This window comes from Ogataea parapolymorpha, chromosome III (genome assembly GCF_000187245.1).
Source record: "Ogataea parapolymorpha DL-1 chromosome III, whole genome shotgun sequence".
Taxonomy (NCBI): Eukaryota; Fungi; Ascomycota; class Pichiomycetes; order Pichiales; family Pichiaceae; genus Ogataea; species Ogataea parapolymorpha.
This window is the reverse complement of record NC_027864.1, coordinates 1,064,561-1,084,990: the sequence shown is the minus strand read 5'-3', so window position 1 is coordinate 1,084,990 and position 20,430 is coordinate 1,064,561. Positions and strand designations below refer to the sequence as shown.

The 20,430-nt window shown below is 51.2% G+C and overlaps 14 protein-coding genes across 14 annotated transcripts; 8 read left to right on the top strand and 6 right to left on the bottom strand.

Annotated features, from left to right (window-relative positions):
* Positions 1–484: 484 nt before the first annotated feature.
* On the bottom strand, positions 485–3,391 carry HPODL_00776 (6-phosphofructokinase; the record flags this gene model as incomplete). The annotated part of the gene is made up of 1 exon (XM_014080739.1): positions 485–3,391. One exon carries the CDS (start codon positions 3,389–3,391, stop codon positions 485–487), a length of 2,907 nt encoding a protein of 968 aa, XP_013936214.1.
* A 130-nt stretch (positions 3,392–3,521) lies between these two features.
* HPODL_00775 (Negative regulator of sporulation PMD1) lies at positions 3,522–6,788 on the bottom strand (the record flags this gene model as incomplete). The annotated part of the gene is made up of 1 exon (XM_014080738.1): positions 3,522–6,788. One exon carries the CDS (start codon positions 6,786–6,788, stop codon positions 3,522–3,524), a length of 3,267 nt encoding a protein of 1,088 aa, XP_013936213.1.
* Positions 6,789–6,899: 111 nt separating this feature from the next.
* Positions 6,900–7,250, top strand: HPODL_00774 (U6 snRNA-associated Sm-like protein LSm4; the record flags this gene model as incomplete). The annotated part of the gene is made up of 1 exon (XM_014080737.1): positions 6,900–7,250. The coding sequence occupies one exon, from the start codon at positions 6,900–6,902 to the stop codon at positions 7,248–7,250; it is 351 nt and encodes a 116-aa protein (XP_013936212.1).
* Positions 7,251–9,151: 1,901 nt separating this feature from the next.
* Positions 9,152–9,640, bottom strand: HPODL_00773 (Protein FYV4, mitochondrial; the record flags this gene model as incomplete). Its single annotated transcript, XM_014080736.1, has 1 exon — positions 9,152–9,640. The coding sequence occupies one exon, from the start codon at positions 9,638–9,640 to the stop codon at positions 9,152–9,154; it is 489 nt and encodes a 162-aa protein (XP_013936211.1).
* A 73-nt stretch (positions 9,641–9,713) lies between these two features.
* On the top strand, positions 9,714–10,376 carry HPODL_00772 (Subunit of the RNA polymerase II mediator complex; the record flags this gene model as incomplete). Its single annotated transcript, XM_014080735.1, has 1 exon — positions 9,714–10,376. The coding sequence occupies one exon, from the start codon at positions 9,714–9,716 to the stop codon at positions 10,374–10,376; it is 663 nt and encodes a 220-aa protein (XP_013936210.1).
* A 56-nt stretch (positions 10,377–10,432) lies between these two features.
* Positions 10,433–10,837, top strand: HPODL_00771 (NADH dehydrogenase (ubiquinone) 1 alpha subcomplex 5; the record flags this gene model as incomplete). The annotated part of the gene is made up of 1 exon (XM_014080734.1): positions 10,433–10,837. The coding sequence occupies one exon, from the start codon at positions 10,433–10,435 to the stop codon at positions 10,835–10,837; it is 405 nt and encodes a 134-aa protein (XP_013936209.1).
* A 158-nt stretch (positions 10,838–10,995) lies between these two features.
* On the top strand, positions 10,996–11,670 carry HPODL_00770 (Oligoribonuclease, mitochondrial; the record flags this gene model as incomplete). The annotated part of the gene is made up of 1 exon (XM_014080733.1): positions 10,996–11,670. The coding sequence occupies one exon, from the start codon at positions 10,996–10,998 to the stop codon at positions 11,668–11,670; it is 675 nt and encodes a 224-aa protein (XP_013936208.1).
* Positions 11,671–11,800: 130 nt separating this feature from the next.
* Positions 11,801–12,403, top strand: HPODL_00769 (Protein ORM1; the record flags this gene model as incomplete). The annotated part of the gene is made up of 1 exon (XM_014080732.1): positions 11,801–12,403. One exon carries the CDS (start codon positions 11,801–11,803, stop codon positions 12,401–12,403), a length of 603 nt encoding a protein of 200 aa, XP_013936207.1.
* A 37-nt stretch (positions 12,404–12,440) lies between these two features.
* On the bottom strand, positions 12,441–13,385 carry HPODL_00768 (uncharacterized protein; the record flags this gene model as incomplete). Its single annotated transcript, XM_014080731.1, has 1 exon — positions 12,441–13,385. The coding sequence occupies one exon, from the start codon at positions 13,383–13,385 to the stop codon at positions 12,441–12,443; it is 945 nt and encodes a 314-aa protein (XP_013936206.1).
* Positions 13,386–14,172: 787 nt separating this feature from the next.
* HPODL_00767 (Nucleolar GTP-binding protein 2) lies at positions 14,173–16,019 on the top strand (the record flags this gene model as incomplete). Its single annotated transcript, XM_014080730.1, has 2 exons — positions 14,173–14,976; positions 15,270–16,019. 2 exons carry the CDS (start codon positions 14,173–14,175, stop codon positions 16,017–16,019), a joined length of 1,554 nt encoding a protein of 517 aa, XP_013936205.1.
* Positions 16,020–16,117: 98 nt separating this feature from the next.
* HPODL_00766 (CCR4-NOT transcription complex subunit 7/8) lies at positions 16,118–17,239 on the top strand (the record flags this gene model as incomplete). The annotated part of the gene is made up of 1 exon (XM_014080729.1): positions 16,118–17,239. The coding sequence occupies one exon, from the start codon at positions 16,118–16,120 to the stop codon at positions 17,237–17,239; it is 1,122 nt and encodes a 373-aa protein (XP_013936204.1).
* Positions 17,240–17,307: 68 nt separating this feature from the next.
* HPODL_00765 (uncharacterized protein) lies at positions 17,308–18,423 on the top strand (the record flags this gene model as incomplete). The annotated part of the gene is made up of 1 exon (XM_014080728.1): positions 17,308–18,423. One exon carries the CDS (start codon positions 17,308–17,310, stop codon positions 18,421–18,423), a length of 1,116 nt encoding a protein of 371 aa, XP_013936203.1.
* Positions 18,424–18,474: 51 nt separating this feature from the next.
* Positions 18,475–19,167, bottom strand: HPODL_00764 (Ubiquitin-conjugating enzyme that mediates selective degradation of short-lived and abnormal protein; the record flags this gene model as incomplete). Its single annotated transcript, XM_014080727.1, has 1 exon — positions 18,475–19,167. The coding sequence occupies one exon, from the start codon at positions 19,165–19,167 to the stop codon at positions 18,475–18,477; it is 693 nt and encodes a 230-aa protein (XP_013936202.1).
* Positions 19,168–19,244: 77 nt separating this feature from the next.
* HPODL_00763 (Endosomal protein that regulates cell polarity, controls polarized growth) lies at positions 19,245–20,396 on the bottom strand (the record flags this gene model as incomplete). Its single annotated transcript, XM_014080726.1, has 1 exon — positions 19,245–20,396. The coding sequence occupies one exon, from the start codon at positions 20,394–20,396 to the stop codon at positions 19,245–19,247; it is 1,152 nt and encodes a 383-aa protein (XP_013936201.1).
* Between the last annotated feature and the right edge of the window lie 34 nt (positions 20,397–20,430).

Here is a 20,430-nt window from a genome sequence, read left to right as displayed (position 1 = left end):
CTGAGACATTGCAGAGAACGGGCCGATTCAAAGAAGTGAGGGCAGCAGGATGCAAAAACGAACAGATATTTCACTACCCATACAACTTGCACATCCAGAGGACAGGCGGGAATCTTTGTGTTTGGACAAAAGTATCTTTTAAGTTTTAACTTTTTTTTAGACTTGTTCTATTTTTTCGTTTCTTTTTCAACCTAATTTGCCGATATAAAAACTATTCCAGTCTTTATTTGTATAATGCATACAATGGAGATTATACAAATAACGCCATGATCAGCAATATGTAGACCAATAGGGCGTTTTCTCTGCCCAGATGATGCAAGATCCATTAATGCATTATGCTTTGGTAATGACCTAGCAGCCATCGCCCTTCGCTAAGCGCAGTTGCAATCTGCGCAAAATGTGCACTGCCTTCCAACGGCTGCAGTTTTTTAGTCTGGTGCTCATACCACCGGCTCTTGGTCTATTGTCACTATTTAATCCACTATCAGACAATATTGTGCTGCGTCTTCCGCAGCACGCTCCTGCCACTCAGAATGTTATTTACTGTAACCATCTCCGTCCAGTGCATATCCTTGCCCTTTCTGAGCGCCACATCCGTGTAATTTTCCCAGAGCTCGTCCACCTCCTCGAAAATCACATTTGTGCCGTGGATCCCCACCACCTTCGCGTTGTCGCTCAGAATCAGGTGCTTCTTTCCATGCTTGTACACAAACTTGAGGTCGGTCTCAGAGTGGCCCTTGAACGTGAGATTCGACCCAAAGCCTTCGTTCCACAGCCGGGTTATCGCACTCTGCGCGGCAAAATTCGTTTCCTCAATGTACTGGCATGCCTTAATTGCAAACCGTGCAGCAAGACAACGATCCATTGCGGAAGGAACTCTACCTTGCTGCACGTGACCCGGAATAGCCGTGCGGCTCTCAAACTTGCCGCCTCCGCTCTCCCTGATAATCTCGGCGATAAGGCTTGTGCTGTATGTGTCGGATGCGTTCTCGTTGCGGATGAACATCTTGCCCGACCGGTTGTCGCCCTCGTCCTTCTTGAAATTCTCAGACAGCAGCTCCAGATCCTCCTGCAACGTGCGCAGGCTGATTTTCTCCTCTGGCGTGTACACCGCTAATGCACCTGTAACAAGCCCCGTGTACGACGCAACGTATCCTGAATTGCCGCCTTGCACTTCCACGACAAATACTCTTCTTCGCGACGCGGACGCACTCTGCTTCACAGCATCGCAATATTTCACAAGCGTGTTCAAGCATGTGTCAGAGCCTAACGAATATTCGGTACCGGGCACATTGTTCGAGACAGTTGCAGGAAGGCAGACCATCGGCATATTGAAGATGGGATAATTTTCCTTGGCAACTTTGAGCTCGTGCAGCGAGCGAAATGCCTCAAATCCGCCGATGATAATCAGGCCGTGTATTTCGTATTTTTGCATGTAATACGCCACCGTGCCCATATCTGTCGACGGCAGCGTTCTGTTCGTGCCGATCTCGGACCCGCCCAGGTTGTGCCATTCCTCAACGTCCAGCCAGTCCAATTTCCTCACGGCCCCGTGGCGAACCAGCCCGGACCACCCGTTCTGGATTCCATAAGGCGTGTGGCCCTTCGACAGACAATAAAGCGCGGCTGCACGCGTTGCAGGGTTTAGCGTGGCCGTCGGAGCCCCGACGTGCACTATAGCGATGTTCAGCCGCTTCGACTCGTCCACCACCTGCGACCCGTCGTCGTGTTTCGAAATGTCCAGAAAGTTGGCGTAGCTCTCTTTGAATGTCGAGTCGCGCAATCCCATGGCCTCGTCGAATTTTTTCGCCGCGATCGCTGTTGCCACGCTTTTCGTCAGCTTCACGGCCTCCATCAGCGGCTGCCGCACAATCTTGCCGTCCAGAATGCCAATCATCGGCGACGGCGTGTCCGGAGTGCTTTCCAGCACGGCCCGCACCGCGTCCACACCCTGCAACGTGGCCAGCATCCGATCAAAGGCCACTGCAGAGCCTCCACGTTGAACATGGCCCAGCGTGGTGATTCTCGTGTCCAGACCGATCTCAACCAGACAGTCCTTGACCTGCTGCGACGTGATGGGCTGAAGCTCGTCGTCCAGAGCCCCCTCGGCCACTATCACGGTCGTCTTCCGCCGGCCCTTTTCTCTGTGCCGCAAACACACCTTCTTGAGGTCCTCACGCCAGCCCGACGCGCTCGGCGGCCGCTCCGGGATGAAAATCGCGTCAGCACCGCACGAAATGCCCGCCATGAGCCCCAGCCAGCCGCAGTGCCGGCCCATCACTTCCACGACGAATGCACGCGAGTGCGACGATGCGGTCGAGTCGATGTAGTCCACCATCTCGCAGATCCGCTCCAGCGACGAGTATGCGCCGATCGTGTTGTCCGTCGACGCCATGTCGTTGTCGATCGAGCCAACAAGCCCAACGATCGTCAGATGACGATATTTCGCCGTCTGTTCCGCGCTCAGCTCGCCCGTCGCAACGAGCTCGTCCACTAGCGACGGCCACTCGCTTCTGAATAGATCTGCACCCGTCAAAGAGCCGTCTCCACCACACACCACCAAAGCGTCGATGCCGCGCAGAATCATGTTTTTGGCCGCCTTCAAACGACCCCATCTCTCCTTGAACTCCATGCAACGGGCGGTTCCAATCAGCGTGCCGCCCAACGACAGCCACCCGCGAACGTCCTCCCACTCCATCTTGCGCAGCAAATCGCCGCCTTGCACGAGCCCGGAGTATCCCTCGTAACACCCGTACACCTCACAGTCGTAGTAGATACCGGCCCGCACAACAGCACGCACAACAGCACACATGCCGGGCGCGTCTCCACCGGAGGTCATCACGGCGATCCGTTTCTTGGCCGTCAGCACGCTGTCTATGCCGGTTTCTGGCTGCTGCTTTTCCTTGGCCAGTTCTGCAGCACCATCTTTTTTCCTTTCATTTGGCTGCCTGCTGAAACCCAAACGGTTGCCAATCGGGTCCAGAACGTAGAACTCCACACGGCCCTTGCCCGGCTCGACCCGGAAACCGTTGGCCTCGCACACGGCCCTCACTTTGGACGGATCCTCGCTGTAAAAAACGAGCTCTCCCGGAAGCTCAATATTCTTGTGCACGTCATGGCTCACTAATCTCAGCTTGATAATTGTCCCTTTACTGAATGCTCCGCCCGGACCGTGACCCGCCAAATCTGCCGCAGGAAAACAGCTGAACCAGCACTCCTTGCGGGAGTCGGTGGAAACCCCAATCAGTTCGGTGCCTGCGGTGTTGGCGTCCTTGGAGAACGTCTTCACAACAGACAGCCCGAACGACTTGTAGAATTGGATCAGGGCAACATAGTCCTGTGTCTTGGTGGTCACGAACGAGCTGAAATTGAACGACGAAACAAGCGACATACAGTTATCTTTAATGATTTCGCCCTTATATATTATAATGGGTCGATGTCTTCCTGATCACCTCACGTCGCAAACTTCTGTCCGAGCTACGCCTCAGACCACGCCTCAGACCGAAGGTTTAATTAATTATTTAATATTTCGTAGTGCTTTTCTTGAACAGCCCAAACCCGCGTTTTCTGCGCGGCGAGTTGGTGTCGTCGGACGTGCTGGTCATTGCGCGCTCCAGATTCGTGAACGTCAGCACGTGCGGGATCCTTGGCCGTTCAACAGTGCCGCCCGCTCCCGCCGACGCCAGCTCACTCTCGCTCTTCGTCTTGTACACTGCGGTCTCCGGCAGCGAGCTCGTGGATCCGGAGTGCGGTTTTGGCGGCTGTACGGACGCAGCCTTGAGACGCTCCGATACTTCCTTGAGATCGTGCGAGTCGCGTTTGTGTTCTTTCAGCTGGGCTATCATTTCGCGCGTGTTGATGGCCCGCAGCATCAATTTAATATCGCTGGCCAGCGTGCCGGACTCCACGAGGATGTCGATGATCAGATCAGAGCACGCGGGCGCGTCCGGATTCATAAGACTCTTGAGCGTCGGCCATTCTTTGGTCTCTGTAGGCTGTCTTTCGATGTAGGACTGGAAGTCTTTGTAGTGCTGCTCGTTGAGCAGCCCGAACGTTTCTCTGACGGATTCGCTGCTGCTGCTGCTGCTCTGGCTGTCCTCGGGCGCCATTTCGTGCGACTGTACTTTGCTGGCCGTGTGGAACGAGTCCCGAAAGTGAATTTCGGAGCTTGCAAGACTGCCAGAGTTGGAGTATCGGCCGATAGCTTTGGATGCGCGTTTCAGCAGCGTCAGGTCCATCAAATTGTCGTCCAGCGCGGCCAATTGCTCGGTGAATTTGTCGATCGCCGCGATCCCTGTGCCCCCGCCCGCGACAGGGTGGCAGCTCTTGGCCTGCACCACCAACGCTGCCTCTTTGCGCGCGATAACTACAAACAATGCTTCTGAGATCAGGTCGTACAATAGCGGCACCTCGTACAAATTGGCAATCATCAGCAGCTCCACACACGTTGGCACGACTTTCCAGTTGCTTCCCAGCTGTCCCGTATACAGAAACTCGGAGAATGCGCGCACTGTTGGTTTGGAAAACGGCAGACACAGCGTCCTGGGCAAGAAACGCGCGTCCATCTTGGCATCCGCCGAGTCTGGGAAATCGATGCTCTCCTCTCTTGGCCGTTCTGACAGACTGGTGTTTGAAAGAGGGTCCACGTCCTCCAGTCCAGACAGAGCCTGTGTGAGCCCGCTTGAAGAGGCGTCTTTGGGGCCAAACGAGGGGGCATGGAAATCAAAAGACGTCGTGGACTCGTTCAGGTCCTGCGGCAGCTCTGGCATTGGTGGCTGCGGTGGCAGCTCGTCAAGTATTAGCGGCGAGCCCAGCAGGTGATCCGAGGCCTCGGAAACGTCTCTGTTGGGATTGGAGAATGCTGACGACGACGACGAGCTCGAGATCCCAGAGCTCCGGCGCAGGTTCGAGCTTTTCATAGACATCGATAGCCTTTCATGTCCTAGCAGAGAGTTCCGTCGCGAGGCGCCAGAGTCTCTTCTGGAGGCAGCCAGCGAACTGCGTCTGGAAGCCGGCAGAGAGCCAAACCGAGGCGTTCCAGACAGCGGAGACGATTTTCCAGACTCCTGGAATGGATGTCTGAACAACGGGGTACGCGATTCGGGCGTTTTGGACAGCCTCAACGATCCGGGGAAGTCTGTGTCGGCCGGCGAGCTGCCGAGCGAGCTCGGCTCTGAAAGTTCGGGCAACGCGTGGCGGTCCGCAAAAGCCCTAGCGTAAGCGTCGGCAAGCAACTTGTCAAAACGGCTTCCCCACCGTTTGCGGCACAGGTTGAGCGGCACCGGGATCGACGTGCCGTCAGAGCAGATGAACTCAAAGTCGGAGATCGAGGTGGACCGTTCAAATGCGTTCTTGCCCAGTGCCACAGCGTACGGAGGAAAGACGGACCGGATCGAGTTGGTCATGATCTGCGGCGCCACATAGTGCGAGTAGGCAGCAAAGCTTGTGTTTTCGGACTTGTCAAGTGCCATCGAAGACGGCACGTGCTGTGGAGCGGTCTCTGGCACGTTGCTGAAGGCCTTCTCCATCTCTATGCCGTAAGTGTTGGTGAACGGCAGCGACACGGCATTAAAATGTGAAAAATATTGCACGCTGGGCAGCGTCATTGTGGTTTTGGTGTTTCCGAGAAAAACAACCTTGTGGTGCGAATTCCACACAAAGCCTTTGAAAAAGCGGTGCGAGCGCGCAGAATGGGTGCACGATATTTGCAACCGCATCCAGGTGCGCGAAATCCTGTTGAATATGTACAGCGAAATCGAGTACTCGCCGGGCCGGAACCCTGTGACAATGAGGTTCTCTCCGAAATAGCCCAGAGTCGGGTAGTCCAGCTCGAATGGCACCACTTTGGTCGAGTTCGTCGACGTTAGCGACATCACCGTCCCGGCCACGCCTTCGCCGATCGGGAACGTGATGAACGGCTCATGTTTCTGGTCCGGCTGTTTGTGGTACAGATATATTGGCGGCACCTGCTGCGTCGAATCGAGTGCCTGAGCCGGAATCGCAGAATTCAAAGAGCTTCGCAACCCAAAGGTCCGTAGACCAGGCACCTCCACCTCCAGCCCATCCAGGGCGTTATATTTAATTTTCCCACTGCCCTCGTCGTCCTGTACCCTGAACACCAGATTCGGAAACCATTGCTCGGAAACGAGGTCGTATATGTGCGACACGAGAAGCTCCTCTTTCTCGTCGGATATTCCGCCAAAAAAGTTCATCCCGTGGTGTGTCGGCTTCCCCACAACGTGCAGTTCGGGAAGGAACATCGACATGTGATCAAACCGCTTCAGAACCACGGTGTTGCCGTCTGGAAGAAGACATTTCCACGATTTGTCGAACCGGTCAAATCGCCACACGTCATTGAGCGTCTTGAGCTTGTTGTGCTGGTCAAAACATAGTCCGCCGTATACGTACAGGTAGTTATCGTGCACAATCATAGAATGGAACATCCTGGGTCTGGGTCTTTCAAGTTTATTTTTGGCATGCAAATGGATCCACTTGCGGTTTAGCAGATTGAGCGAGAAAACTTCGGGCGAGAGATACTCGTTGTAGTCGCTGTGCGGGTCTGTTTCGCGCGCCACGGCCGCCTCGAACTCCGACTCCACGTCCTTCAGCGAGAAGCCTGCCTTCAATGTCAAGGGCAGCAACGACCCACTGTAAACTAGTATTCTGGAGCGATAGATATCTGTCGACGCCCCTGAGCGCACGTCTAGCCGGTTTGCAGGGTTCTCGTCGTCTTCGTTGGGCATTTCCACCCAATAGCACCTGCTGGCAGACGAGTCTAAGGGCGGCATGGGGAGCTGACGTTAATTCAATTTTTAAATAAATCAATATGGGGAAGAAATCCGGTCGCGAACGACCCTGGCTGGAAATAAAATTGTAAATTTAATATTTTGTTCAACAACATGCTGCCATTATATCTACTCACGTCGGTGAAAACACAGCCTATTTTGGTGGAATTGAAGTCTGGAGAGACTGTGAATGGACTACTAGAGAACTGCGACTCCTGGATGAATCTGACACTCAACGATGCCGTCACTGTTGACCTCCACGGCAAACGTTTTGAAAAGGTGCCCGAGGTGTATGTGCGCGGAAACCAGATCAAGTATGTGCGCATGAGCAACGACATCATTGATAAGTTCAAGGAGCAGAACAGAGGCCCGAACAGACAACGGCCTATGCAGAAGAGACAGCAGAGAAACGGAAGGGACAGGGACCCAAGAGACAGACGGAACGGGAACCAGAGAACAAAATGAGGATACCACATAGCAAGGAGAAGGGGAGGCGCATGGGTGTCACATGGACAGAAAATTATTGCTAGTACGAATAAAATATAATATTGGTGTAGTCCACCTAAACCTATAATTCGTATTTTTCGTATTAATTTGATTTAATTTACAGTTTATTTCGTATCCCGCGTGAATTGCCGTAGTAATGCCGGGTCGAGAGATGCAAAGCCCAGCACGAGATTAGGTGGTGAAACTTCCGAATTCTGGTCTGGCCGTGTCGTGGTTGAAAAGTCGTACGATTATTGCTATCGAGGTGCATGCTACCATCGCATGGCGTCGAAGTGCTGCAAAATGCAGCCAACGGCAGATAAATAAGCGACGTCCAAAGCATCATCTCACGTCGCTGAACATGCATGTATCATCTTACAGACCATGTATGTAGCGATCTTGACGGAGTTCTTTTTTCTGTAATAATTTGTTACATAATGTAACCTGCAGTAGCAAACAATAGTGAGATCTTACGAGCTTCTTGTCAAACTGAATAATTGTAAAAATCCAAGAGCCAAGCTACGGCTAATTGGCGGCTGGCCCGACTCCACGGACTGCTTCAGTGGCGGTCTGAAATTAACTGCAAGTCTCTGAGGCGGTAGCAGCATATACATGATATGGTTGCAGCTGGTTCTAAATCATGTAGTTTTGGGAACAGCTGAAACAGAAATGGGAGCTTGTGTCATCATATTGCACGACCTGATCGGCAGCACACGGTGCCATTTTCGGCAAATTCTCCTAAAGTCTGAGGCGGCTTGTCATTGTCGAAGCTTGAAAATTCATAGCAACATGGTTATTGCTCCTATGGTGTTTTAACCCAGTGCATTCAACTCCTGAGATTCATAGCTATACAACGGTATCTTTTTTGAGCAGATCGTCCTCTTGAGCGATCTTTCGTCGCCTGACATGATTTGGGAGTGCGGGTCCAGAACTTTGACATATTCTGGCACCGTGGCTGAGCAGGAAATAGTTGAACTTCTAACTCTACGGAGAAGGATGTACTATTAGAGTGTGAGAGTAACTTGTGTCTGCTCTTTCCCAGCAGGAGATCAAGGTAGTCATAATCAAAATACCTTATGGAGGTGAGAATGGTGAAAATTGAATAATGTATCTCTCAATCTTGCACCGTCAGAAACTCTCTGTTTCCTTGCCCAGAAGAATGAGGGCTGGTGTTTGGTCACGAAAGTGTTGCATCAACGAATCCGTTTCCTCAGCTTGCTTCTACGGAAAGGCTCAATTTTGAAAGAGTTTCAGCTTCCATAGCGAGAAAAATGGGGTAAATGGAGGACGCTGGCTTTGCTCTTTTATATCCAAAGTTTCTGCCGTGATGCTTCACATGGCTCACATCCGCTCGACAAGCAAGTAAATCTGTGGAAAGAAATCCATTTTTGCATCTTGATTGTCAACTGATTTGTTCATGCTCAGGCTGACCTGGAATAGGGACCAGTCATGGATCAACCGCAATTGAGCATTCGAGTGAAATTCTAGGCATTTTGAGGACGTTTTTGGCAGCCTGATCCGATTCAACGTGAACGGAGGATTGTTTGCTGAGAAGATATCAGGACGAAAGAGCCTATAGAGTTATAAGCTGCCCAGTAATATTGCTACCAATTAATCTTTTAAAGTCGAAGAGAAATTTCCACTTATCATGGCTTGCCTATGAAGATCGCTGGCCTTTCCTCTTTGTGATTCGCTTAATATCTTCTTCCATTTTCCAGGAAAACGTAAAACGCCCCTCTTGGTGTCCATGGCTCCCTGAAATATGGGGTGAGCCAAATTAATTGAGCGTACCAATTTAGCCATATGTTGAATACACAGTCCGCTTCAACTTTTAGTACGACTACTATTCGAACTTCCTGTGATTGATCTCGCTGTTCTATTTACATATTCATCTGGTGCAATCTCTCAAACCTCTCTCTCTTTCTCTTTTCCTGATTGCTCTGGATCTTGAACCGTCTCTTCAGCTGAGCAAGTTCTCTAGCTTCCTTGAGCCTTTTCTCGGCAAGGTAAATTCTTCTTTTGCGCTCTCCTCCGTGGAGTTTCTCGCCCCTTGGGATCTCGTGCAACTCGACACCCTTTCTATATCTTTCCTGCCAGTCCAGAATATATTTTCTGGCACGAGGCTCTAGTCCCTGTTCTTTCATCCCTGAAGAGCCCAGTTCCCAAAATTTTTGCCAGTCATTCTCAAAAGTCTCTGTGTATTCAGACACACCACGGCCAATTTTTTGGAGGAAGGTGCTCACGTCGGGCACATTTTCCGTTGGCTCTGGGGTCGGAGGTCTAATGGATTTTGTAGCGTAGGTTCCAAATCGCGTGTATCGCCAGACGATGTTGGATGTACTGGAAATCAACGATGTTATCCGGAACATGCTGAATATTGAATTTTTTCGACTTTTTTTTTTCAGATTGATTTTTCTGCCAAATATTCAGTGCACTGGTCTCATGTCTCTGGAAAACCTTGATGAATTGCAATGGCGGTCGCCCGAATGGGTCAATACGTTTGGCCTCCGCACAGACAACGTGCTGGAGTATTTTTCGCAGTCGCCATTTTTCGACAGAACCTCCAACAACCAGGTCCTCAAGATGCAAAACCAATTCACAGATACAAACTACTACAACAAACCATACGACCAGTTGCTGCAGGACCTGCGCAAAATGAAAGGCGTCGAGTTTGTAATTGCGATGGTCCGCGAGCCGGACTTCTGGATCATCCGCAAACAAAACAGACTCTCTGAGAACGAGACGGTGACCATCTCCGATTATTACATAATAGGCTCGAGCGTGTACATGGCTCCAATCACACACTCAATTTTGTCGAGCCGGTTCCTTGCGAGTGTGTTGAGTCTCAGAAACGCAAGCAGCCAATTGCAGGATCTGCCCGCGTTCTCTCCGTCAAACGGCCACCAGTACCTGCTCCAGACCTCCGACTCCAGCGCACCACATCCGTACACCGACAGTGCGGCACAGATACCGGACACGTCTGCCAACGCGTTTAGCAACCTGCTGAACTTGTCGCTGCAAAACAACGCGATCGAGCTGGACTCGATGCCGTCGACGGGGATCAACGAGGCGTCTGTGCGGATGGAAAAAACTGAGAGCACATAAAAATAATTGATTGTGCAATTAATTAACTGTGCCAAATAATTTACCCCTCAAAAATTATGAGACATTTTAGAGTGCTCAGACAGGCACAGGAGGTGCTCATTCGTTCTGGGAAAGGCAATCCCACGGGGCTGACTGGGATCCATCAACATCCTAACCCACGGCCCGTTCTGATCAAGCTCTACAACTCGACGTTGACGAAGCTGAAGGAGAAGTTCCCTGAGGAAAGTGTTTACCGCAAGAGTGTTGAGTCGCTGACCAAGAGCAGGCTGGCCATTGTGGAGGCAAACGACGTGGTGGAGCAGATCGAGCAGAAGATCGGCTGCGGCCTGGTGGAGGAGCTGATCATCCAGGCAAACGAGGAGTACGAGCTGCTGCACAAGATGGCCGAGTGGCGGGTCTGGGAGGAGCTGGAGGAAAAACCGCTTCCCGACCAATGGGTTTACTGGGGCAAGGGAGTTTGATTCTGCGCAAATAGCTACAAGTATTTATGATTGGCACAGTAGAGCTTTTTCCGGGCAAGAAATATTTTTCAGCAGATATTTGTATGTTACGGACTTGTTTTGCACGGCCAGTTGTGAGACCTTTTGTTCGGACCTATTTGCCGCGGAAAAAACCCAGCATGTTCAAAATCAGTGATATTTTCAAGCCAAAGGTGGAGATCCAAAAGGACGAACTTGAGGAGCTGAGGCCCGTCAACGGCAAGTACGACCACCTGCTCCCGATTGTGTGGATCGACTGTGAAATGACCGGTTTGGACCTTCTGAACGACCATATTATCGAGATCTGCGCTCTAGTCACCGACAAGCATCTCAGACTCATCGACGACGAAGGGTTTGAGGCCGTGATCCATTATTCACAAGAGCGCATGAACCAGATGGACGAGTGGTGCAGGACGCACCATGGCGATTCTGGGCTGACGAAAAAAGTGGTCGAGTCGTCCAACACGCTCGAAGACGTGGAAAACCAACTTCTGGAGTACCTCAGCAAGTACATGTCGAAGGGGGTGGGGATTTTGGCTGGAAACAGCGTGCACGTCGATAGACAGTTTCTGTGCAAGGAGATGCCCAAAATTACAGATTATTTGACGTATCGCATCATCGACGTGTCGTCGATCATGGAGATTTCCAGAAGACACAACCCACAGGTGAACGAGTTCAGTCCAGAAAAGGTGGGCGCGCACACTGCCCGGAGCGACATCCTGGAGAGCATCAACCAGCTCAAGTACTACAGAGACGTGTATTTCAAGGGTCCGGGGGAGGTGGACTTCGGCAGCCGAAAACGGCGGCATGCGTAAGTCTGACGAGTGTAACAGGAATGTAAGAATCAATAAAGCTTATATTTTTTTTTATCGACGATCGACGCAGGCGTACTTAATTCTAGTTAGGCGCAAATAAAATCTTAACATATATAAACTTCGCCCCAAGATGAACGTTGAGCCATTTCCCGCCCCCTCGTCGCCAGAAAGGCTGACCGTGTCGCCAACGTCGTCGCATACCGCCAAGGACCATCGTCGCAGACGCTCGTCGTCGCTCATCTCGAAGGTGGAGCCAGAGACGTTTGAAACAAAACAAGACCAGGACATTCAATCCAACATGAACGCCAATTGGGTTCATTTCAAGGGCGCCTGGATTATCCATATCGTGATAATAATATTACTCAAGCTGTTCTACGACCTGATTCCGATGTTCAACAACGAGTGGAGCTGGACCCTAACGAACGTTACTTATGTCATCGGCTCGTATATCATGTTCCACCAGATCAAGGGAACGCCTTTTGATTTTAACAACGGAGCATACGACAACCTCACCATGTGGGAGCAGATCGACAATGGCGACCAGTACACCCCAGTCAAGAAGTTCCTGATGGGAGTTCCTATCTTTTTGTTTCTCATCTCTACACACTACTCGTATTACGATCTCAACCTGTTTGTTGTCAATCTTGTTGCCTGTTTGTGCGTCGTGATCCCGAAACTTCCTTACAGCCACAGAGTGAGAGTCAATATCCCCTATATCACAGACCAAAATTAAGCTGAGTATATAGCAATAATACCTTTCTAGTATACATTCACAGTTGCTTGCGCGTGATTCTGCGCACCTTGACGAACCGCGCGAGGATCTCGCTGCGCGCCAAAACCTCCTCTGGCGGACAGTGGAACTCGCGTTCCAGTTTTTCGGGAGCCAGCATCCGTTTGTCTTTTGTAGCACGGTATAGACGAAGGTACCGCGAAAGACGCGTCCATTGAGCTCTGCTCCAGCGTGGGACATGTCTCAGATCATGGTCTGAATTGAGCGGACTATGTTCCGGACTGCGTGGACTTGAATCTGGACTGCGAGGACTAGAGTCTGGACTAGAGTCTGGACTTCGTTCTGTAGTCCGTTCCAGATTATGCTCTGGGCTATGCTCCATACTCCTTGCTGGAACAGGCTCTGGAGACTTTTCTATTGCTGTCTCTTGAACCTCCGTCCGCCCCCGAGGCTCAGTTTTTTCGCGGCGCCTGCGCTCGACAAAATCCGCCACGCGGAGAATCGTCGCTTCGGCGTCCACCTCGTCCCGCACAGATTGCTCCACCATCAAACTTTCGCCCTGTTCCTTGTCTCTTTCGTCCTCAGAGTCTTCAAACTCGCTGCTGATGTCCACAATCGGCGCCTCCTGCCGGTCCAGGCCCTTTAGACCCTCGTCTTCGTGTAACGGACTCCCAGGAAGCTTGATAGGAGACATGACGCTCGAATTGTAGTCGTTGTAGTTGTAACTGCCCACATCACTGTCAACCCCGTCCAGCTGGACGTCGTCGTCCAGATCCACGACAGGCTCTTTGCGCACCGGAGTGCCTGCGTGCAAAGGCCCGTTTCCCTTGGTCTTCAAAGGCACCTTCGAAACGGCAAACGACGCGGTGCTGGCAGGCGAGTTGCCGGTGTCAGGCGTGTGTAACTCTGTTGTAGGACTGCTGTGGTCGGCTCGCCGCGAACTCGGGTACTTGAACGGCGAAAACTGGATCCGTGGTCGACCCATGTTTTAGATTAGGTAATTTGTTTAGGAAATCGTATATTGATTGGATAATCCATCACGTGATAAAGCTAGGACACCGCCAGTGTAACTACCGGACAACGGCCCACGAGGGTGTTGGGCCAGTATATCTTTCTTATAGTTAAAGTGGAGCACATTGGTGCAAAATCGTGGATTCAGCCTGCTTCAGCGTAGTCAGCTCTGGTGCAGCTTTGGGCTAGAACTGGTTAGGCAAAGCCAGCCAGGAACTTTACCTTGTCTCACGATTCCACCATTTCATCTTATCTGGATAGTGTTGATTGTTGAAATATTGTTCTAAAGTCTACATACGGTTCTAACGATATCACATGGTTGTGTAGAATAAGATTATTCTTCCAGTAAGATGTCTAAGCATGTGACAACTATGCACAGGTGCAGGCATGCGGAGACGCATTTGAGCGTGATCATTTCAATTCAGAAGGAAGTTCGGGTTTGCTGGAATGTTGATACTACGAATATAAAATTATTGGCTGGTAGGTACTAGTTCTGGATCAAGAGATGATAGAGCCAAAGGTCAAACGCATTAACAATACGATTTATGGTCCAAACTTGAGGTCCTTCAAGCTGTAGAAATCAGAAGTTTAACCTAACACTCTGCCACCATAGATTCCTCTGACAGTCTCTATTCTCTCCTTATATGGCACTGAACTTGCTACCCATCTTTCGTGCTCTCTGCCGGTTTTGGCTACACAGCCCTGATTATTTTTTTCACTTTTTTTTGGCCTTAAAAAAATTTTATCCCTACTTATTTGCAATGGCTACTGGGAAAACAGAAAAGGCCCGTCGGGTGCGCCAGAACGATTTGCGGGATGGTAATCTCAGGGTCAAGGGAGAAAACTTTTACAGAGATGCAAAGAAGGTGAAGCATCTAAACATGTACAAGGAGGGCAAGGCCGTGAGGAATGCAAAGGGTGAAATTATCAAGGCTGCCTACTTGCAGGACACAAAGGCCCCAACGGCCAGAGTGGACCCCAACAGACGGTGGTTCGGTAACACCAGAGTGATTGCACAAGACGCTCTGACGCATTTCAGAGAGGCCATGGGCGACAAGAAGGACGACTCGTACACTGTGCTGCTGAAAAGAAATAAGCTGCCTATGTCGCTTTTGGACGAGAAGGACACGAGCGAATCTCCGAGCGCGCGTATTTTGGAAACGGAGTCGTTCGAACATACGTTTGGCCCTAAGGCCCAGCGCAAGAAGCCTACCACGGTGGCTTCCTCTCTGGAAGAGCTGGCTCAGCTCACCACTGCGGAACAGACACAGTATGAGGAGAAACAGGAGCTCAAGCCCACGCTCGGACTTATGGGAGGTATCGACACCGATGAATTCAGCGCGGAGGCCAAGGAATTCATTTTCTCCAAGGGCCAGTCCAAGAGAATCTGGAACGAACTGTACAAAGTGATCGACTCGTCGGACGTGGTTATCCACGTGCTGGATGCGCGTGACCCGCTAGGAACACGGTGCCAGTCTGTCGAGCAGTACATCAAGAAGGAGTGTCCTCATAAGCATCTGATCTTTGTGTTGAACAAGTGCGATTTGGTTCCCACATGGGTTGCTGTAAGTATACCATTTTTTTTCCACGTTTGAATGGCACCATGCTACCAAAGTTTTTTGTCAGGATATTCCATCTGCCAATATGGTTTATCTGTTACAACTTTGGGAGATCATGTTCGCCAATCGTCGGTCGGTGTCGTTTTGATGTTGTCCGACACCCTGCTGTGCTCCGTTTTGGAGCCGGCAACATGGTGTTTTGGGCCTTTATGAGTTGAAGGAGTCTTAGTTACCGGCTTCTTCGTAGTAAAAGGCCCAACATTCAAACGCTCTTTCTCTTCGTTTTACTAACTTTTTAGGCTGCATGGGTGAAACACTTGTCGAAGGACTACCCAACTCTGGCGTTCCATGCCAGTATCACCAATTCGTTTGGTAAAGGATCGCTGATCCAGCTGCTGCGTCAGTTTTCCGTTCTTCACCAGGACAGAAAACAGATCAGTGTTGGTTTCATTGGGTACCCAAACACAGGGAAGTCAAGCATCATCAACACGTTGAGACGCAAGAAGGTGTGCACGGTGGCCCCTATTCCGGGAGAAACTAAGGTGTGGCAGTACATTACGTTGATGAAAAGAATCTTTTTAATCGACTGTCCGGGAATCGTGCCGCCATCCACGAAAGACACCGAGGCAGACATTCTGTTCCGCGGTGTTGTGCGTGTGGAGCACGTTTCGAACCCGGAACAGTTTATTCCAGATCTTTTGGCCAAGTGCGAACGCAAACATCTGGAAAGAACTTACGAGATCAAGGGGTGGAAAAATTCGACGGAATTTATTGAGCTGCTGGCGCGCAAGCATGGAAGACTGCTGAAGGGAGGCGAGCCCGACGAGAGCGGAGTGGCCAAGCAGGTGATTGCCGATTTCAACAGGGGAAAGATTCCGTGGTTTGTGCCGCCTCCAGAGGACACTGAGGAGCGCACAGGAGTGGACAAAAAGGCGGCGTATAAGAGAAAGCGGGCCGAGCGCGAGGAGCGTGCCGAGGCCGAGCAGCAGGCAGAGTACGAGGCCGAGCAGGAGGACGACTTGCTGCCAAAGAAGCAGAGAACCGAGTAGAGAGAGGTGTAATTATTATTTCCGGTGTAAGGATGCGCGGGTCTTGGTAATTGTTGGAGTCCATAGGAATATAATTTGATTTTTTAAACAAGGCAAGCATGACGAACCAGATGAATATGCGATTCATGTCGCAGTTCTTGAACAACCCCGAGCTGCTGCAGCAGGGATCTGGGTCGGGCAGTTTGCCGCAGCAGCAGAAGGTGGGCATGATGATGTCACCGCAAGTTCATAACAGAAGCATTCAACAGCAGGTGTTGGCGGCGACGCTCCAGCAACAACAGCAGCAGCAGCTTTTACAGCAGGTCCAGCAGCAGCAGGCGGCATTGGCAGCCCAGAGACTGAGCCAGCAGCAGCTACAACAGAAACAGCAACCGCAATCGCTTCAGCCCCAGCCGATGGTGAGAGAAGTGTGGAAAGACAACCTGGAGAGCGAGATGATGGTCATACGGGAGCTCGCCGAGCGCTACAACCACATATGCGTGTCTACAGAGTTTGCTGGGATCGTTGCGCGGCCGATCGGGTCGTTTCGGTCGACAAAAGACTACCACTACCAGACGATGAGATCGAACGCAGATTTACTGAATCTGATACAAATAGGCATCACATTGAGCGACAAGGACGGACGGCGGCCTGAGGGTGTTCCGTCGACGTGGCAGTTTAATTTCAAGTTTGACTTGGACCAGGAAATGTACAGCAGGGAGAGCATAGAGTCATTGATTACGACTGGGCTAAATTTCAGCAGGCTCAAAGAGTTCGGTATCGATGTGTTTGAATTTGCACAGGTTTTAACGGACAGTGGGCTTTGTCTGATGAAAGACAACGTCTGGATCAGCTATCATGCGGGCTACGACTTCGGATTCATCACGTCGCTGCTCATCAACAGAAACATGCCGACAAGCGAGGAAGAGTTCGAGGAGTGGCTGGGCCTCTACTTCCCGACGTTTTACGATATCAAGTACATATCTGTTTCGCGTGTTGGGGGAACGCACAAAACACGGTCGCTCGAGACGCTGGCGGAAGAGCTGGGCGTCATCCGCAACGTGAACCATAATCTGCTACAGGTGGGAGGACAGTCAATGCTGACACATCTGTGTTTCTGGGAGCTGCGCAGGCTTGTTGGCGAGAAGGAGGTGCGCCAGCTGGCCAATCACATCTGGGGTTTTGCCGACGACAAGACCCAGTTCACTCCCGAGCAGAAGATGATGTATCTAAATAGATAGTGTAGAAATTCTTAATGTTTCCATTTTCGCTCATTTTTTTTATTATTTTTTTTTCCATTTTTCACCTAATGTCGGATATCGACCAGGACCCAAACCGGGTCGCCATTGCATTTATTGAGTACTATTATAATCTCATCCACTCGGGCACGGAAAACCTGTACCAACTGTACTCGCAGAATGCCGTTCTCAGACACGGGGACTACAAAGCTCCGTTGAGCGCAGATGTCGTGGCTGTTGAGGGCCCGGCAGAGATCAAGGCTCACTGGAACAAGTCGAAGCTTGCAGGCTCGAAGGTGATGATCCAGTCGATAGATGCCTCGAAGTCGTTCCAGGACTCGATTTTGATCGTTTGTGTGGGGGAACTGGCTCCCAAGAGCAGTCACGACACAGAGTCTGTGGCATATAAGTTCGTGCAGACTTTTCTACTCGTTCCTACCGTCAAGCGCAGCGTCTACGACGTGTACAACGACGTGCTGAATTTCCTGCCCGACGTCGACTCGAACTACGATCCTGAGCCGGAGTCTGCGACGGAGACCCCGGACAGCGCAGAGAAGGGCGAGGTGTTTTCCGTGCAAAGCAAGGAGACTACTCCGGAGACCGGCGAGGGCGAAGAAGAGGAGCCAGAACAGCCGGAGAGGCAGCCAGAACGGCCTGTTGCGTCGAAGCCAATGAGCTGGGCTGACCAGATCGCATCTGCGGCAGCCAAGAAGGTGGAGGCGAAGAAGACGAAGGAGTCCAAGGAGTCCAAGGAGGAAAAGAGAGAAAGAAGAGAGGACAAAAAGGAGGACGAGAAAAAGGAGGATAAGAAGGACAAGAAGGAGGAAGAGGAGTTCAGGAAACATAAGAGCCAGATGGTCAACAAGAAGGGCCAGGTTGTGTATCCGATTTACGTCAAGGGTGTTACCAGTGCGATTACTGACGAGGAGCTGCAGAAACACCTCGAAGAGAATTTCGGCAACGTCGACCTGTGCAAGATTGACCGGATGATCGCTCTGGTGAACTTCACGGAGCAGAGCTCGCAGAAGAAGGCCATCAAGACGGGCACAATCCAGGTCAAGGGAGTTGAAATTAAATTGGAGCCACGGGCAAAAAAAGACACTGCTCCAGTGGTGGCCAAGAAGAAGCGGAAGGGAGGCAAGAACGGCGGGGTCAGCGAGGACGGGTTCAGAAAGGTGGGGAAATAGTTGCCAGTAAATAGCTACAATAACTGTATGAGTATCTCCAAGTGTATATCATTAATGAAGAATTTCATCTAAAACACTCTGCTGGGTCTGGACATCGTCGACCCTGATTTTTTTGAGGTCGAGCTTTCTCAAGGCAGCGATGATTTTGTCCTTGGGAAAACCCATGTCCTCGAAGATCTGGACGGTGGCTCTGTCGATGCCGTACTTGGCGCACTCGTCCTGCTCCTGGATTCTGGACTGTTGCACAAACTCGTCGTAGTTGGAGCCTCCCTTCTCTGGCTTGTAGTTGTCATTAGGGGCGTAGATCTTCGTCCAGTTGGCGGCCGTCTCAGCAAACTTCTTGGGGTCGCTCATGTACACCTTTGCCACCTGTGCGTCCTGCGGATCGGTAGGCTCTGGGCTCTGCAACAGAGACTGCAGAGAGATCAATGACGACTTGAGGGTCAGAATCGGCGTCCATGCGTCCTTCAAAATGTCCAAACAAATGGCTCCTGTCTGCGAGGAGATGTTTGGGTGGTAGATCTTGGTGTCGAACTTCATTATTGGCGGTTTGAACGGGTATGCGTCGGGAATTTGGATGTCAACCTCAAAGAGTCCTCCCTCGTACGGTGTTCCCGGAGGCCCGACAAAAGTGCCCTTCAAATGCGACAGATCGTCCTCCGACACAAGCGAAAGAGTCACGCCCGACAACGCGTCCTTTTTGACGTCCTCCAGCTCCTTAGCAATTCTCTTCACCCTGGACATTGAACAAGAATTTAATAAATAAGTTGACGCTAAAATAATCGTCGCGTCGAAATAGTATTTTTTCACCAGTGTACGTACTACAGCACCTCCCGCTCCTGGCCGGCCAGCCCTTCCAAAAAGGCGTGGTCTGTCTGTTTTCGCGTGAACACATGCTTTATCAGGAAAATCAGCATGAACAGCACGCTAAGACCTCCCACAACCAGGTAGCAGATGCCCAGGCTGAAATGCCGTCCTCCGAGCACATTCGATGTGGACAGGATCACGCTCTTCGTTCCGCCAAAAATCGACACCTCGTATCTCATGACAATGTCCATCGTGTACGTGCCCTTCGCCAGCACCTCGCTGCTTTTTCCGTAAAGTTTCATGAACGACGGCAGCGCAGCGGTCTTCATCCAGTTCATGAATCGCTCGTCCTCAGCCAGAGAGTCTAAGTCCTCTTCTGAATATCCATCCGGATACTTCTCGATCCAGTTCAGCGGCGGAACGATGTCCGACGTGTTGTATTTTGTGCGCTTATACAGCGAAAGGTCTGACTTCCAGGCAATACCCTTGGCACTGAACTCGTACTCGCTGCCCGAGGACGAGGTGAGACTCGAAAACGAGTCGTTGAACATCGAATTCGCCACCAGGCCACACGGATAGATGATCTTGTCGTCCCGGTAGCGCATTGGCGAGCAATCGGAGCTCACGTCGTTGTACGGAACAGCGTTCCCGCGCAGCTGCTTCCAGTCGTAGGATTCCACGTATTTTCTGTGATTTTGATAGAAGTTGGTCAGTTTATAATACAGGTACAAGGGCCCGTGGATGTCGCCCGGAACATCAAATTGGATTGTGCACACGGTGTCCGTTTCGTTGATGGTCTTTTTCCACTGCACGGTGGACGACTTGCCGCCGCCGAAATGGTAGTTGACATACTTTGATGGCACGTCGGCGAAGCTGCTGGATGCCAGATCGGCGCACTTGCCGTAATTTATCTCCAGTTTCTCAATGCTGTATGTGGCAAAGACAAAGCCTATGCCGATGGGCACGCAGATCAGCGCAACAAGAAGAAGCATCGGCAAAACGACCCGGGGAACAAGAATGGGCTGCCAGGCCTTGAGCCGCTGTTGTCGGAATGCAGTGTTGGGCGGCCGGCGACTCTTGGTCAGCGTCGAGGTGCTCTCTTTAAACGGATCGTCAGCGTCGTCATCCGAGGCACCCACTAATCGACGTCGAAGAGTAGAAAACATGTGTAAGTCCAACTTTTTTTTCTAAGCCGTGTTA